This window comes from Lepus europaeus, chromosome 21, assembly GCF_033115175.1.
Source record: "Lepus europaeus isolate LE1 chromosome 21, mLepTim1.pri, whole genome shotgun sequence".
Lineage (NCBI taxonomy): Eukaryota > Metazoa > Chordata > Mammalia > Lagomorpha > Leporidae > Lepus > Lepus europaeus.
In genome coordinates this window covers 10249592-10265771 of record NC_084847.1, presented here as the reverse complement: position 1 = coordinate 10265771, position 16180 = coordinate 10249592, and the positions used below count along the sequence as shown (strand labels likewise).

The 16180-nt window shown below is 53.8% G+C and overlaps 1 protein-coding gene across 1 annotated transcript in view; it reads left to right on the top strand.

The window, feature by feature from the left end:
• The window catches only part of CPPED1 (calcineurin like phosphoesterase domain containing 1), a 108821-nt gene extending 95327 nt beyond the window's left edge, over positions 1-13494 (top strand). The window contains exon 4 of the mRNA XM_062180183.1: positions 8255-13494. Coding sequence (XP_062036167.1) covers positions 8255-8484 — 230 coding nt within the window. The 3' untranslated portion in view covers positions 8485-13494. The remainder of the gene's footprint in view (positions 1-8254) is intronic.
• Positions 13495-16180: the final 2686 nt, after the last annotated feature.

Below are 16180 nucleotides of genomic sequence, written 5' to 3'. Positions count from 1 at the left end.
AGGTGATGGCTCATAGGCTGGAGTTGCCACATGGGAGGCCTACGTGGAGTCCCAGGCTCCTGGCTCAGACTTGGCTCTTGTAGGCATCTGGAGAGTGAACCCATAGATAGGAAGTCTTTGTCTGTCTGTCTGTCTCTCAGATAAAATGTGAATAAATAAGATGTTTTAAGGCCATGGAAAGCATGTATTCCAATACACACAGTGTGCACAGGGTCTTCACCCAAACGGCTCCAGTATTAGGCACTCAGTGATCCTCAGGACAGAACATTCCATCCTTGCCTTCAAATTAGCGAGGTTTTGTCTTTATGCACCACAATAAAGGTAGCTTTAATGGCACTTTTTGAAGTCCCCTCACGTGTCCTGACTGGGAGGCAGTGGGGATGGCGCGAGTGCTGGGGTTCCTGCAGCCCTGGTTCAGCCTCAGACACTGTGGGCATTTGAGGAGTGAACCAACAGATGAGAGCATGCCGTGTGTGTGTGTTTGTGTGTATGTGTGTGTTTGTGTGTGTGCGTGCATGTCCCAGGGCTGTTCACAGTGCCTGCCGTGGCAGGTGTTCCGTCGGTGCAGCTGGTGGTGTTTCTGCTATTTCTCCCTCTTTCCTTCTTTTTGTTTCTTCCTTCCTTCCTTCCTTCCTTCCTTCCTTCCTTCCTTCCTTTCTTTTTTTTTTTTTTTTGGTAGCAGCTTTTTGGACCCCCTAGCTGTCCTGTCCCTCTGCCAGCTTTACCCCCAGGCTGCCCTCCGGCCTCCCTTCCTCCTGCCCTGGCTGGCCCCACTGCCTTCTGGTCAAGCCCTCCGACCTCACTCAGACCCCCTGGCAAAGCCCCTAGTGCTGCTGGGAGGTCGATGTCAGCAGGAGTCCAGACGCCCGAGAGGAAATGGTGCCCACAGGAGCCCTGTTGGCGTTCAGCACCTGCTGCCTCCTGGGCGCACCTGGACTCCTTGTCCGTGCCCCTGACATTGCCGGGCCTGACCCGTCCCTGTTCTGCCTCCGCCACGCAGGTGTTAGGTTCACAGCTCAGATCCGGCCCCACCACTCACAGGCTGCGTTGTGCCAATGACTGAGTATCTCCAAGTCTTGGTTTTCTCATCTGCAGAGAACCAAGTGATCGCCGGTCTCCTTGGGGGATTGAGAGTTAGAAATGTGTGGCATGCCTACATCAGCACCTGGCAGCGAGCACACCCTCAGTATTCCCCTTTCTGCCCCACAGTCGTCCGGGTCACACGTGACCAGAGAGCCGGATGATGTTGAGTGTTGAGGTCAAGGCCACCTGCTCGGGGAAGTCTTGCAGGACCGTGACCTTTGACACCTCTGAGATGATGGACAGAGCATGTGGTTCTAAATCAGTCTGATGTGCACACACACAACCCCCCCCCCCAGCTGTGTGCCCCGGGCTGGTCAGCTGACCTCTCTGTGCAAAAAGAGAACGTTGTCTCCCTCGTGCGGCCCTGGTGAGGCTTCATTGAGAGGGCGCCTGAGCGAGATGCTCAGCTGTAGCCGGTGCGTGGTAAACGAAACACTGCCAGATGGTGTTGCCGCTTCCCGTGCAGGTTCCTGCCTGGCCAGAAAACCGGGAGCAGGTCTCTCCCTTCCTCCGTGCGCCCCAGCAGTCCTTGGTCAGGGACGGTTAGGCACCGGCCGAGGCACCTGCCTGGGACACTCTAGTGAGACTGAGCCGAGAGAATCGAGAATTCCCAGGTTGGCAGCTCGAGAGCCCCTTGGGGAGTGAAGTCATTGGGGCTCAGCCTGATCGTGTGTTCACAGCCGGCACCCCTCAACCTGGCAAAGAATCACCTGTCCCATCTCTGGCTCCTGTAGGTCACTGGCCACTGACCAGCGCCTCCGAGCCTGCCTCTCAGCTGCCTGCTGTGAGGACTCTCCCCCCAGGCGGGGTTGTGGGCACCTGCTGGCTGTGCGCTCACACCCAGCCTTTCCCGTTGTCTGTTTTTCTTACACGTCCCTTTACCTCCCAGGCAGAATCAGTTGTGTGTGACTGATTGACAATGCGGTTTTCACCTCGGTTATCCCTAGCAAGGTAAAGATGCATAATCTTTCCATAAATGGAAACGCTGGCCAATCAGGATTTGTTTACGCTTTCCCGGAGCTGTGTCAGGGGTGCCATGACGTTAAGGATGTCAGTTTGTAATATCAGAATCACACTGGGCTGCATCCCAGCTTTCCTGATTGATTTGAAGCAAATTTTCGATGTTAGGATATTAAATTTCACGGAGACAGCATCCCAGTCCTCTGACTGATTTGAGATGAATTTGAATCAAGACATCTTAAAAATAGTTTTTTTTTTTTTTCGCATCTCCATGACCCAGTCCTATGGAGAAATAAATATGAGGCCGATGCCACGGAAGCCGCCCTGCCCTGCGTTGACGCAGCGCTGTCTGCTGGCGGTAATTTGGGAGACTGCTTGTCGTCCCCTTAGAGCAGACTGTAACTCAGAGACAACGCGCACGTCATACGCAGCTAGGGAGCCGTGCAGGCACATCGGCCCCACCTGACTGATGAGCCGCCCCACTGGAAACCACCCACGTCTTGCTGAGCCCGGGCACACCAGTCCCCTGCACAGCGTCACCTCCGCCGAGCGGGCAATCGATGCCTCCCCATCGAAGCTACCAGAAAACTCCCCGCACGTCTTCTGTGCCTGGGATGGGAGTCTGTACCTTGCAAAGTGCCGATGCCGTGACGCATCTGGGACCTTGTGAGTGAGCAGTGGGCCCTGACCTGGAGAAGGCCCTCTGGGAGCGGTGGAGGGGAGGCCTCCCCGGCGCCCTCCGAAGCTCTCTGCTGCCCGGGAGGTAGGCATCATTGTCACGGTTCACAGAGGTCAGGGGCACCCCGCACACCCAAAACAGCTGAGCCGAGCCTGCAAGGCTGGTGGAGACATGGGCCCGGCCATCCCTGCTAGGCTTGTGTCCTGGCTGCTCTGTTTTCCAGCTCTGTGGCTTCACGTGGGTTTCTTTCTTCTTCTTCTTCGTTTTTGTTTTTTTTTTTTTTAAGTTTTTTTTTCTTTTGAAAGAGTTACAGAGAGAGACGGAGAGATCTTCCATCCACTAGTTCGCTCCCCAAATGACTTCAACCGCTGGGGCTAGGGCGAGGCCGAAGTTGGAGCTGGGAACTCTTCTGTGGGTCACCCGGGTACCTGGGCCATCTTTGGTTTCCCAGGCGTGGTAGCAGGGAGCTGGATGGAAGTGGAGAGGCAGGCACTCAAACCGGTGTCCTTAAGGGATTGCTGGTGTCACAGCTGGCGGCGTAACCCGCTTACCCTCTCTGAGCCTGTGTTTTCCCACCTGTGCAGTGGGGATGACGTGAGGCCCCAGCACAGGGGTCCCCTGGGAGGACTGCAGCGAAGAAGGGAGGGACGGGTGCTCTGGGGAGCAGGTGTCGCCGCCGCTGTCCTGCAGGAGCATCCTCGTCCCAGCGGCCTCAGTGTTTGCCCCGACCTGGGGCAGGACCAGGAGAACCTGTTCAGGGTTTGAGACTCCTGGGCCTTCCTGGGTGTTAGCAGTGGACGCAGAAACTCCATTGCCAGTTACTTTGCCAGGCTTTCTCCACTCTGCGTCTGGATCTTGGCCTCCAAGAGGTGGCTCCCACATCTCCCACTCAGCGTCCCAGCCCTGGTGTCTCAGTTTTAACCCAGCCAACCAGGAACCCCCTCCCCACCACCTGCCCTCCAATAGCCTGGAATTCCCCCGGCTCCTGCTGAGCCATCTCTGTGTCAAGGTCAAGTTGTTATAGGATCTTTGCACGATGTCTTCTCCAGGACTCAAAATGTCAAGCTGCTTTGCTTGCTGGCAGACTCTTAAATATATATATATATATATATATATATATATATATATATATATATATTTGTTTATTTGAAAGGCAGAGTTACAGAGAAAGAGGGAGAGACAGAGAGAGAAATCTTCTATCCACTGGTTCACTTCCCAAATGCTGCAACTACTAAGACCAGGCCAGGCGGGAGCCAGGAGCTTTGCCCCGGTTTCCCCTGTGGGTGCAGGGGCCCGAGCACTTGGGCCTCTGTTTTTCCCAGGCGCATTAGCAGAGAGCTGGATGGGAAGTGGAGCATCCTGGACTTGATTCCATACAGGATGCTGGTGTCACACGCAACAGCTTAACCCGCCGCACCACAACACCAACCCCTAGCAGTCTTTATTACAAGTCCACTTCAGGCGTCTTGGCCACCCTAAGAATCTTAGCTGTATCCCACAGGCCCTGGGGGAAGAAGGCGGGGACATGGAGGGTTGTAGGAGGTGTCTGCCCTCCCGTGGGACCCACACGGCACCGAGCGTGCTGGCCCGCAGTCAGCCAGGCCATCGCCGTGAGGGCTCCCATCTCTGCGAATGCCAGTGATTGCAGCACACACTGTAAATTGAGTTTTCACTGCGCACACAGCTAATGCGAGCTGCTTGCAAAATTGCCAGGCGTCACCTCCACAGGGGTGGTCTGCGGCTGGGGGATCGCCTCCCCAAGAGTAGTCTGCGGCTGGGGGATCACCTCCACAGGAGTGGTCCGCGGCTGGGGGATCACCTCCACAGGAGTGGTCCGCGGCTGGGGGATCACCTCCACAGGAGTGGTGTGTGGAATCAGAGACATAAAGAGGCAAAGTCGTACCAGCGTGGTTTAGCACAGAAGACAAGGATGCCCAGAGCTGTCCCCTCGCACACTCCCGTCAGCATCCCACAGGATGGGAGGCCCTGGAGCACTAAGGAGGCGGCAGTGGGCTCCACGCCCCACCCCAGTGTGCACGAGCCGGAGCTGCTTCAGCTCTGCCTGTGCAGCGAGGCCCTCGGGCCACTGAAGCCACTGCGGGAACCCTGGTGGGGTGGCACCTGCACCCCTCTCACCCCTCCTCTGTCCACCTGTTCTCATCTCCTTGATGCTGGATTCCCATCATCCAGTCGAGTCTTGATCATTGTAAACATCGCACAAAGGTGATCAATCACGAAGGGGGAGGACACTTACACCCTGCGGATCCCACCCCCAGGAAGTCCCCAGTGATGCCCAGGCACACACACTTTTACAGGTGCCTCACCTTGTGTTACAAACACACATCACACAACGCACTTCACTGCAGCTCACTCTTCCCTCTTAGATTCTACAATACCCCTCGACGCCAGGACGTGCTGATCTGCCTCTCTGTTAAATGTTCATCTGTTTATTTGAAAGGAGACTTACTCAGAGAGGGAGAGACAGAGAAAGAGCTTCCATTTGCTGGTTCATTCCCCAGGTGGCCACAATGGCTGGGCCTGGGCCAGTCTGGAGCCAGGAGCTTCATCCATGTCTCCCACATGGTTGGCGGGGGCCCAACTTCTGGGGCCATCTTCCACTGCTTTCCCAGGCTCCTTAGCAGGGAGCTGGATCAGAAGTGGAGCAGCCACGACTTCAACTGGTGTTCAGCTATGGGATGCTGGCATCCCACGCTGCGGGTTATCCCACCACACCACCATGCTGGCCCATGTATCTTTTTAAAATGCGTATGCAGTAGTCTTCCCTTATCTACAGTTCCTTTTTTTTTTCAGAACTGTAATTCCCATATCACAGGATCTACCCTTCTCAAGTGTAAGCCCCCATGGGTTTAATACATCCACAAGGCTGTGCGGCCATCACCACTAACCGCAGACCATTTTCTCTCATCTTTACAAAGAAACCATGAGTGCTCGCTCCCTCTCCCTCTGTATCCCACTCCCCCCTGCCCCTGGCAGTGGGTGATCCACTTCCTGTCTGCAGATTGGCATATTCTGCACAGTTCCTGTAAGTGGAATCCTACATTCTGTGGCCTTCTGTGTCTTCCATGTGTATGGTGGTTTCCAGGTTTGTCCACACTGTAGTAGGCGTCAGTGCTGCATCCCTTGGTATGGCTGGATACTGTGCCGTGGTGTGGACAGGCCACAGTTTGCTTATCCACCAGCCACTGATGGGCATTTGGGCCGTTTCCACCTTCTAGACCACGGTGAACGCTGTGTGTTGTTGTAAACATTCATGTGCGCTTTCCTGTCTCTTGAGTATACAAGGGTACCTCAAAAGTTCATGGAAAATGGAACTGAAAGATAAGTTTCTTTTTGGTGCCAAAGAATGTTGAGATCCATGGATAGTTAGTCTTTATCCCCATGACAGGCATTTTCCATGAACTCTCTGACGATTTCGGGAGTACATAGGAGAGGAAGGGGTGGGCTGTGACAACCGTGGGCTTCCCAAGGGCTCTCCAAAAGAGCTGCACCAGTCCTGCCAGCCCTGCCCAAGGGTCCTCATTCCCCAAAGCCCTGTGAACACCTGCTACTTCCCGCCTGTCTTACTAGACCCATCCTAGTGGGCTTGAAATGGCTTTCACTGTGGTTTTTCTTTTTTTGTTTAATTAATGAATTTGAAAGGCAAATTACAAGAAGAGAGAGGGAAAGACAGAAAGAGATCATCCACCTGCCAGTTACCTCTGCAAATGGCTGCAATGGCCAGGGCTGTGCCTGGCTAAACCCAGGAGCTTGGAACTCCAGGTCTCCCTGTGTGGGTGGCAGGGACCCGAACACTTGAGACTTCTGCTGCTGCTTTCCCAGGTGCATTAGCAGGGAGCCGGATCGGAATTGGGGCAGCCGGGACCCGAACAGGAGCTCAGATATGGGATGCTGGTGTCACAGGCAGTTGCTTAACCTACTACTCCACAGCATCAGCTCCCTGAAATCTACATTCCCTGGTGTCCTCACTGATTAGGGTTCAGTCTAGGACTCATCCCATGTATTGAAATGGTTTTTATTTTAAATCCTAACAGTGTATCTTGTGTGTCCGCCATTTCTAAACGTTCGTCACCTGCTGTTCTCATCCAGTGTCCTCCTGTTCTCTTCCGTGAAGTCTTCTTCTTCATGGCGTTAGTCCTCTCTCAGGACTGTTGGACACCATACACCTGCTTATTTTAAATACTGCTCCGATTAGCTTTATCTGCAGTGGATTCCTGGTCCTGACCCAAGAGCTTATGGACTGTCTTACCTAGTGTGAGATGTCTTCATGGAGAGCAGGATTTGTGACAGCAGTTAGAAAAAGGGTGAATTCTGGTTTTTCTTCTGCCTTCAGTCTCTGTCTCCTGAGTGACTTCTCCCTGCCTAGTGGTTCTGGTTACGCCTGCACCACCTCTGTCCAGAACCAAGCCTTGTAGTGGGAGTATGGAGCCCCTGGTAACACTGGGGAAACGTTTCTGGGTTCCTGGATGCTTCTGTCTGCTTTCTTCCTAGCCAGGAGCTTCATCCATGTCTCCCATATGGTTGGCGGGGGCCCAACTTCTTGGACCATCTTCCACTGCTTTCCCAGGCTCCTTAGCAGGGAGCTGGATCAGAAGTGGAGCAGCCACGACTTGAACTGGTGTTCAGCTATGGGATGCTGGCATCCTAGGCTGCGGGTTATCCCACCACACCACCATGCTGGCCCATGTATCTTTTTAAAATGCGTATGCAGTAGTCTTCCCTTATCTACAGTTCCATTTTTTTTTTTCAGAACTGTAATTCCCATATCACAGGATCTACCCTTCTCAAGTATAAGCCATTATTAAATCGTAAGGAATTTTGTGAGCACTTATTTCTTTTAAATTTCATAAACTCATCATTTCAGCTTGTACTCAGTCAACTGTGGATCAAACATATTTTTAATTGCATCCGTACTGAACACGTACAGACTTGTTTCTTGTCATTATTGGCTAAACAGTGCAGTGTGGCAGCTGTTTGCTGAGCCACCCAGAGATGATGGAGAGTGTGCAGGAGTGAGTGCACGAGTTAGATGGGAAAGAATTCCCACCAATCCCTGGGGACAATGGTATTAAAGCAAATAAATAACCAAGATCTCCTGAGTTCTAATGTTTTCTAATTCTTTAGCCACGTGACTCCCGCTGGGCTTCCTGGGCCCCGGCTATTGCATCCATGAGGGAAGTGAACCAGCAGAGGGACACTCACTGGCTGTCTCTGTCTCGCTTGCTCAATCTGTGTGTGTGTGTGTGTGTGTCTCAAATTAAAAAAAAAAAGTTTATTTTGGTGCAAAAAGTTTTTGTATACACATTTTCTACAAACATCTAAAGACTCCTAATATATGAGTTATCTTTGAGAATATTCTAGATGTCACACACATCGCCTCTTTTGGTTGTACACAGGATAATATCACCCGCTGAACACAGCAGTCCATGCCTGTTCACAGAACAAAACACGGAGACCCCCAGGTTAACCCAGATGCAAACCCCTGGCCCCTAACGTCTTTCCCCTTGCCCACAGGCATCACAGCCGTGTTCGCCGGCCACTACCACAGGAACGCTGGGGGCACTTACCGGAACCTGGACATGGTGGTGTCATCGGCCATCGGCTGCCAGCTGGGCAGGGACACCCACGGGCTCCGGGTCGTGGTGGTCACCGCGGAGAGCGTGGTTCACCAATACCGCAGTCTGGACGAGCTGAGTGAGAAGGGGATAGGAGACGAGCTCATGGATCTGTTGAAGAAGAAATGACGGCCGCGTGTGAGCTGTTGCGCGCCTCTCTAACATGGTTCCATGTTTTGCCAGATACACCAGTGCCCGAGCCCCTTCCTGGAATCTAAATGCAGCCTGGGCAGGTTTTTCTTTTCCTGTCCTGTGGCATCAGCAGAGAGCTGGGTCCTCAGTCCCATCTGAAACAGCACCGCCCGCCCTCTGCGAAGCCGGGAGGACACCCAGGAGCAGGTGTTTTTTAGGAAAATGCTGTCAGGCTGTCTCTGCCTGGGTGTTTGAATAAATTTACCTAATGCTGTGTTTCTCCACTCTGCTGTTCTTTGCTTGCCACCCACGATCCATGTCTGCCTGGCCACCCCAAGCCCACCTCGATGCCTGCGGGTGACCCGCGATCATTCCCTGAGCACGTCAGACCGCCCGACTCCCAGATGCTGGCCAAACACAGGTTGTGCCCTTTCCCTCCTTAGCAGGAGTAGCAGCGCCTCCCACTGCCAGGGCCCGGAGCACTTCCTTTAACAAGGAGCCCAGGAGCCAGCCCTCCCTGTCACATCCCAGCACTTAGATTACCCCTGACACGGGGACGGAACGAAGTAGACACAGAGCTGGAGTGGGCCTTGTTGGAGACCAGAAAAGTCACCTCTGCACACCAAGTGGCCTGGTGAGAAAAATCCCACCCAAGATAGCAGAACCATGGTGCCGAGTCTACCCAGGAAGTCCCTGGCAGCACGGGCAGCTCCCTTTGCGTGCCCATGCCAGTGCCGGGGAGCATCCCGGACGGGTCTCCTCGCGGGATGCCGGTGCCCCTCCTCCTCGGGGGAGCCTCCTCCAGAAAAAGTCAGAATGCACGCAGGATTCTCAGGAGCCACAAGGCAGAGATGCCTGGAGACACAAGCACGTGATTCCGGCCACATTACTGAAACCGGCGCTGGGTTCCTTGAGACGCAAGCCAGTGCCACGTCCCTTGCCAGAGAGGGTGGTAGGTTAAAATCGGCATTGTTTGTGCGTAGTCGGCTCAGCCACACGTGCCCAGCAGCTCCTGGCTGCAGTGTGAATCCGTCCACGTGGTCTTTTCCAGCGGTTGTCCTGGTGGACGAGTGATTCCAGTCCTTGAAATCCTCCCAGAAAAAAAAAAAAAAACAAAAAAAAAAAACCAGTGTTACTGCAACAGCTCAGTCACCCTAAACCGGAGTTAAAACTGGGGACCAGAGACCTGCAAAGCCCACTGCGCCCAGAGACTGTGTTGGGAAGCATCCTTCGCCACAGCACAGCTTAAGCAGAGAGAGACCGGGGTCTGTAAATTCACAGGGAACAAAAGCATTGGAGGTAATGACTCTGCAGATCTTGACACCCCAGAGCTCATCGGTGCACGGCACAAGAAAATTAAGACTGTTCAGCGCTAAAATGGGCTTCCTTGAGGGTCTTGCCACATTCTTGCTTTTGTGTTTGTGTCTCTTGGTGTCGGGTGTGGGTAGAAGACACCAAGGAGGGGCGTGCTTGGGGAATCAGCCCCCCCCCCCCTTTGGGAGCCAGGACCACCCAGCTCAGGAACACGTGGGCGCCGGCGCCCTCTCTGCCGAGTTGCTCCGTGGGAACCAGTGGATGTGATGGAAGCACAGTGTGTTTTACTCATCCCTCCCTCCTCCCAGAACCTCGAGGGTGAAAGAGCTGGTTCAGGGCACCTCCAAGAAGATGCTGGCTAAGAAGAGGAAAGCTTATGAAATCCCCAACAGTTTTTAAACAGCCAGGCTCCCACCGGTGAGTGGTTCGAGTGCGTGGCGCTCAGCGGATGGATCATCACCTAACGAGTCCTTCGTCTTTAAGCAAACAATATTTGAGACAAAATGCATGTGCCTTCCACTGTGAAAAACAAGAGGCTTCCTGGTGAGGAGCGCCGTGGTTGGCATGTTTACCGTGGGGCTCGGGGAAGGTGGAGTCTCATGGCCAAGGTCCACCCCTGGAGCCCGTGCCCCCGTGTTTTCCCATGACTCTCTGGGGGTGAGCAGTCTCACCTGATGCTGCCCCCTACCGACCCCCAGCCACCTGATCGCTCTGATTGGGGGGAAAAAAACAAAAGGGAAAGAGGTACACAGGTCTGGACGGTCAGGACTGGGAAGGGCGAGCTTACGGATGGGGCGGGACATCACAGCTTCCTTTATGTCACTTTCTATAGTAAGTTTATCTCACATCCGCAGTCGAGTTTCTCCCAAGTCCGTGGAGAACGGGGGCCATCTAGGGAACTTTACATCGCTAACACGTTTTGTCCTGTCCTCTGATTTTCGGCACGATGAGCTCATCACTGCTGGTGGACCAGGCAGAGGCTCGTGGTGTGCCTGGTGCTCACCAGGCCCATTTACTTTATAAGCCTGTTAGGGCATAGCAGCGTACGTCACTGTGTAATACAGTTTGGTATGAGAGTCGACATCCTCGAATATCTTATGGGCAACGCAGCAGAAACCCCGTCTGCCTTCACTCGAACTCTTACCACTCAGTCCCCAAGCTGTACACGGCCCGGCCCTGTGTAGGCGCAGAGTGGAGCAGCAGTGCTGTGTTGAGCCGAGAGAGGGGAAGGGGGCGGGAGAAGGCCTGGGCACAGCATGTGGAGCGAGTTTTAGTGGAAGCTCTTTGTGATCGACACCAGGGACCACTGCTGCAGGTGAGCTCACCGGCTAGGGGCTAGGGTCAACACACGGGAGAGAGTGCTTCACAGGTCGTGCTGAGTTTTCCTCTTTAATAGATGGCTTGCTTCCTGCGATATTGTCTCATGCCACTGGAGAGCTCCTGTGTGTGTGTGCGTGTGCGTGTGTGTAAAATAGAAGACTTTCCTTCCTGATGCATTGGCACGAATGCATGAATGTTAAGTTCCTGTCCCCGCCCCCCAACCACACATCTGTGTCGCCCTCGGGGCAAACCTGAGACACATGGGGGATGCATCGAGTTTTTCTCAGAACCCCATCTGTTAAGGAAACAAAGAAGAGCAGTTCCCTGGAGGGTGGGGAGCCAGGCTGGGCCTAGAACACTCTGGTTTTTCATAAGAATTTCACACCAGTCTCTGGCAGACCCCATGGCACCTGGGAGCAGAACGGCAGAGGGGGGGCAGCCAAAGCTTCAAGAATTGAACGGAACCGAGAGTCAGTGCCCGGAGCAGGCAACAGAGCTCAGATTACCGGCGAAAGTCAGAGACTCGGCATCCTGCAGAGGGAAGAACGCAGCCCTGGTTCCCCACCCCATCATGCCACAGCTGTGGGAATTCTCACCCTCGGACGGTAAACCCGCTGTGGTCCCAGTGCTCCGGGAAGGAACAACGAACATACAAGGAAGTCACATGTCAATTTCAGAACTGAAAAAAAAAAATCAAATTTAAAAATGCCCTGGATGAGCCAAGCGGAATGGGGATCAGAGAAAATGGTGCGTGAGGGAACATGGGGGCGGCGACGGGAATTACCCACTGCGGGGCCGGCACAGGCACAGCCCTCAGCACAGCTTGGGACGCCCTCGTCTCTAAGAGTCCCTGAGTTCTAGTCCCACCCCCACTGCCCGTCCAGCTTCCTGGGAAGAGGCCCGCTGCCGCCTGTGTGGGAGGCCAGGATGGAATTCCAGGCCATTTGGGGAGTAAACCAGCGAATGGAAGAACTTACTGTGTCTGTCTCTGCCTTTCAAATAAAATGAAAACGATTATTTTTTATTAGCCACTCTGAAATACAAAGACCAAAAGATGGAGGAGAAGAAAAATTAAGCAAAGCTTCAGGACCTACCGGTACAGCGTCGGAAGGTGTAGTGTTCAGGTTCTACGAGTCCCAGAATAGAAGAAAGGATGGAGCGGGAAAAAAATATTTGGAGAAGTTATAGCCAACAACTTCCCACGTTTGGTGCAAGACGAAACTTTCAAATCCAGAGGTTCAGCCCGCACAGAAGGTCCGAGCCATAAAACAAAGTTGCCACTGCATTGGGCTTTATAAACTCTCTGCTCTTCAGAGGTACTAAGAAAATAAAAGGCAAGCCCCGGGCTGGAGTGGTGCACAGGTGACAGGTTTATCATAAAAGATTCACATCCAAAATCCATCAGAGCTGTCGCATCTCAATTAAAAATTGACTTTTAAGTTGGAAGACATTGGAATACATACTTCACAAATGTGAATGGCAAATAAGTACCTGAAAAAGTGCTCAACATCGTAGCCACTGTGGAGCTTAAAGCATCAAAACCATGAGGTACCATCTCTCACCAGGGTGGCTGAAATGACAAAGATTAATGATGTCAAACGTGGGATAAGCCACTGCCTCACAGAGCCAGCATCCCATGTGTCCACCGGCCCAAGTCCTGGCTGCTCCACTTCCAACCCAGCTCCCTGCTATGGCCTGGGAAAGCAGTGGAGGATGGCTCAAGTGCTTGGGCTCCTGCACCCACGTGGGAGACCCAGAGGAAGCTCCTAGCTCCTGGCTTCGGTCTGGCCCAGCCCTGGCCATTGTGGCCATTTGGAAAGTGAACCAGCAGAGGGAAGACCTCTCTCTCGGTCTCTCCCTCTCTATCTCTGCTTTTCAAATAAATAAATCTTTAAAAAAATAATAATGCTAAATTTGGTGCATCTCGACTCGTATCTGATGCGATTTCAAATAATTCATGGAAAAATGAAATAAAAACATTAATTTTGTTGCAAAAAACTGAAATTCTTGCATAGTTTTTCATAATTACATTTCTGTGAATTTTTTCAAGACCGCTCAAATGTGTGGATTTCAGATTTTTCTTGCAGCAAAATAAACTTGCCTCTCAGTTCCACCCTTACAGACTTTCCCAGGGCCCCTCACGCATCCCTGGTGAGACACAAAGTAGTACAGCCAGGCTGGAAAAGTTTCCTTTAAAAGTGGATGCCACCCTAGGACCCAGGAATTCCACTCTCTGATGTTTACCCAGGAAAACTTACGCATAGGTCCATGTACACCTTGAACATAGGTGTTCATAGCAACCCACGTGCCTATCAACACCGAATGGGAAATATCACTATGTTCCTAAATCTGTATGTATAAAATATATGAAATTTGTAGACCTTAAATAAAATTTTAAAAATTAAAAAAAAAAAAACACAACCGAATGAACAGCTTTATTGCCTGGTCACACGATGGAATACTACACAGCCATGAAAAGGATGTGTTGACCCATACAATAACCTGGACGAATCTCAAAACTTCCCAGTCCCATTTACTAATTCGGCTGGTGGTCGCCTAGGAATAGGGTAGACGAGAAAGGAGCCTTGGGGTGATGGGTGCTGGGCCCTTGTGGAGTTGCTTCACAGGTATGTCATGTACAGGGACAGCCATTTATTTTCCAAGAGTTACACGTATGAACAGGCGTTCATCCGGCCTGGGAGAGGATGGTGCCTTCTAAAAGGCCGACCATGGCCAGAGAGGCGTCTCGTCGGGTGCGTGGCTGGCTGCAGGGCCCCGGGGCCTCTGGCCTCAGACGTGGCTGTGAAGCCGGGCTCTCTCCCTTTACCGTGAGCGTGGCTTCTCCAGAAATTTCCAGCCTGGCCACACTTCAGGTCCTCACCAGGAGACAGGAGCGCAGGACGCTTCCAGCTGACAGTGACGACCCTGGGTCAGAAGTGACTTTACAATGGGTGATGGTCTTCGTACACAGCACGCATGGCTCTGGAATGTTCTGGAATCTTCCAGCAGCCCCCTGTGTGAGGTGTGTGTGGTTGACAAGATGGCTGCCTGTCTCCAGGAATCACATCCTCACAGAACCCTGTTCAAAGACAGGAAGATGGAGTTGTAGGGGGAACCTTTATCTTGGGAGTCACTGGTTCTGTCTGTATCTCCCTTTGGCCAGAAATGCTGAGGACACCATCTGGTGCTTGTCACAGATAACAGGGTGAGGGCTGAGAGCACCCCCGGCCAGGACAGAAGGTGGAGGGAATGATTGATGGGAGCCCTCAGGGCGGGTTCTCCAGGGACCTGGGAGGGAAGAGCGAGTTCAGCAGGGACCAGTGTGGGTGGCGTGAGCGAGCCGGGGAGAGACAGAGTGGGAGAAGGAGAGGACGATGGACCCAGGACGTGGAGGGGAGGGGACCCTGGCTGTGAGCAGAGGCATTTCCTCCGGGGGCCGAGACTGGAGGGGCTGGGGAGACGGAGGCGCGGAGAGAGGTGGAGACCTGGGCTGAGGTCCATCCGCGGCCAGAGGGACACGTGGCTGCTACTGCAAAGTCACCTCGGAGGTGGCACTGCCTGCTTCCCCGGGCGGCGTCCGAGACCGTCCAGGCAGACATGCCGTCGGCCTCCGTCTTGTCAGGCCACAGCCACCATCGGTGCAGACGCGGGGGCCTCCTCCTCCCCGAGGCCCATCTGGCTGTGTCTGGGGCGTGTGACCCTGCCAAGGAGAGCTCCCTCCCTGGGCTTCCATGCTGGCCTCGACGTTTCCTGGAGACGTCAGATGGTCTCATGAGGTCTTTGAGAGACTCTGGCTTTGCTCTTTAAAAAAAATAAATAAATCAAAAACTACCACGCTGGATCGTGGTTCCCTTCAGCCACAAGTAGCTGTTGCCAGTCTGAAAAGCCATGAAGACGAAGGCACCGTGCTCACTGTGGAGCCGGCTTTTCGCCGCTGTGTTGTGTGAGTGCCCAGATCGGGAGCCCCGAGGGCGGGAGCCGCTTCCGCCGGCTGTGTGTGCTGCCACCTGGCCCTTCGTGTAAGTGTCCTGACTCCCTGTGCAAGCATTGCGCTCAACGATCCTTCCTTCCGATTTTGCATCCATCCCAGACACCTACCAGTCAGGTGGGTTCAAGTCTCAGCCCCCCGTGTGATCCTGCCCGTGCACACCCCGGGAGGCAGCGCATGATGGCTCAAGGAGTTGGGTGCCTGTCACCGATGTGGGAGACCCAGATGTAGCTCCTGGCTCCCAGCTATGGCCTGACCCAAGACAAGATGCCAGTGCTCAAACACAAGGCATGCCATTTCCAAAATGCCATTCCTCTCTCTTCCCAAAGCCCGTTCTGTTTGGTTTCTCCCTGTCTTGGCAGGTGCCGGCTCCGCCGCTCATGGTCCCCAAATCAGAACCCAGGCTTCTGTGTCCCCAGGGCGGCATGGCCAGCCCCTCACCATTCCAGGTGCCCGAGTGCCTTGTCACGGAAGCTGACAGCAGGTGCTCCCATCTGAGGCCCCGGCCCCCATCCCTTTCAGGCTGCTCGCTGGTCCTTGGCACTGGGCAAACGCCGTAACCTGTGCAGACTGCCACGCCGTCCCCTGGAAGAGGAGGATGTTAGTGACCTCGGTGCAGGTGAGTGAATCTTGCATCAGTGCCGGCCAAGTGTTAGCTCAGGGCCAGGTACACGGGAGGTGCTCAATAAGTGTTCTCTCCAGGGCCACATCTCTCGCACAGAACACCTAAACCATTGCTGCAGCCACCTTCAGTCTCCCTGCCTCCACGTTGGGCCTCTTCCCCGCCCTTGTCTAGCCTGACTGCTCTCCTCCTCCTGTCACCAAACTCAGAGTCAGGCTCAGGTACGCCAGCTTCGTGGTCTTCACAGAGAGCTGCTGGAGAACACAGGGAGGGAAGCTTCCGAAAGAGCCCTTGGCTGAGCCTGAGCCCAGGAGGTCAAATAGAAGGGAGCTCCAATCGAGGGGAACAGCAGGTGCACGGGCCAGGAGGCACAGTGCAAGGGAGATGCAGCGCATGGACAGCGAGGCGGGAAGTGAGGCTGGCAAGGTTCGAAACGGCAGCCTGGTCCT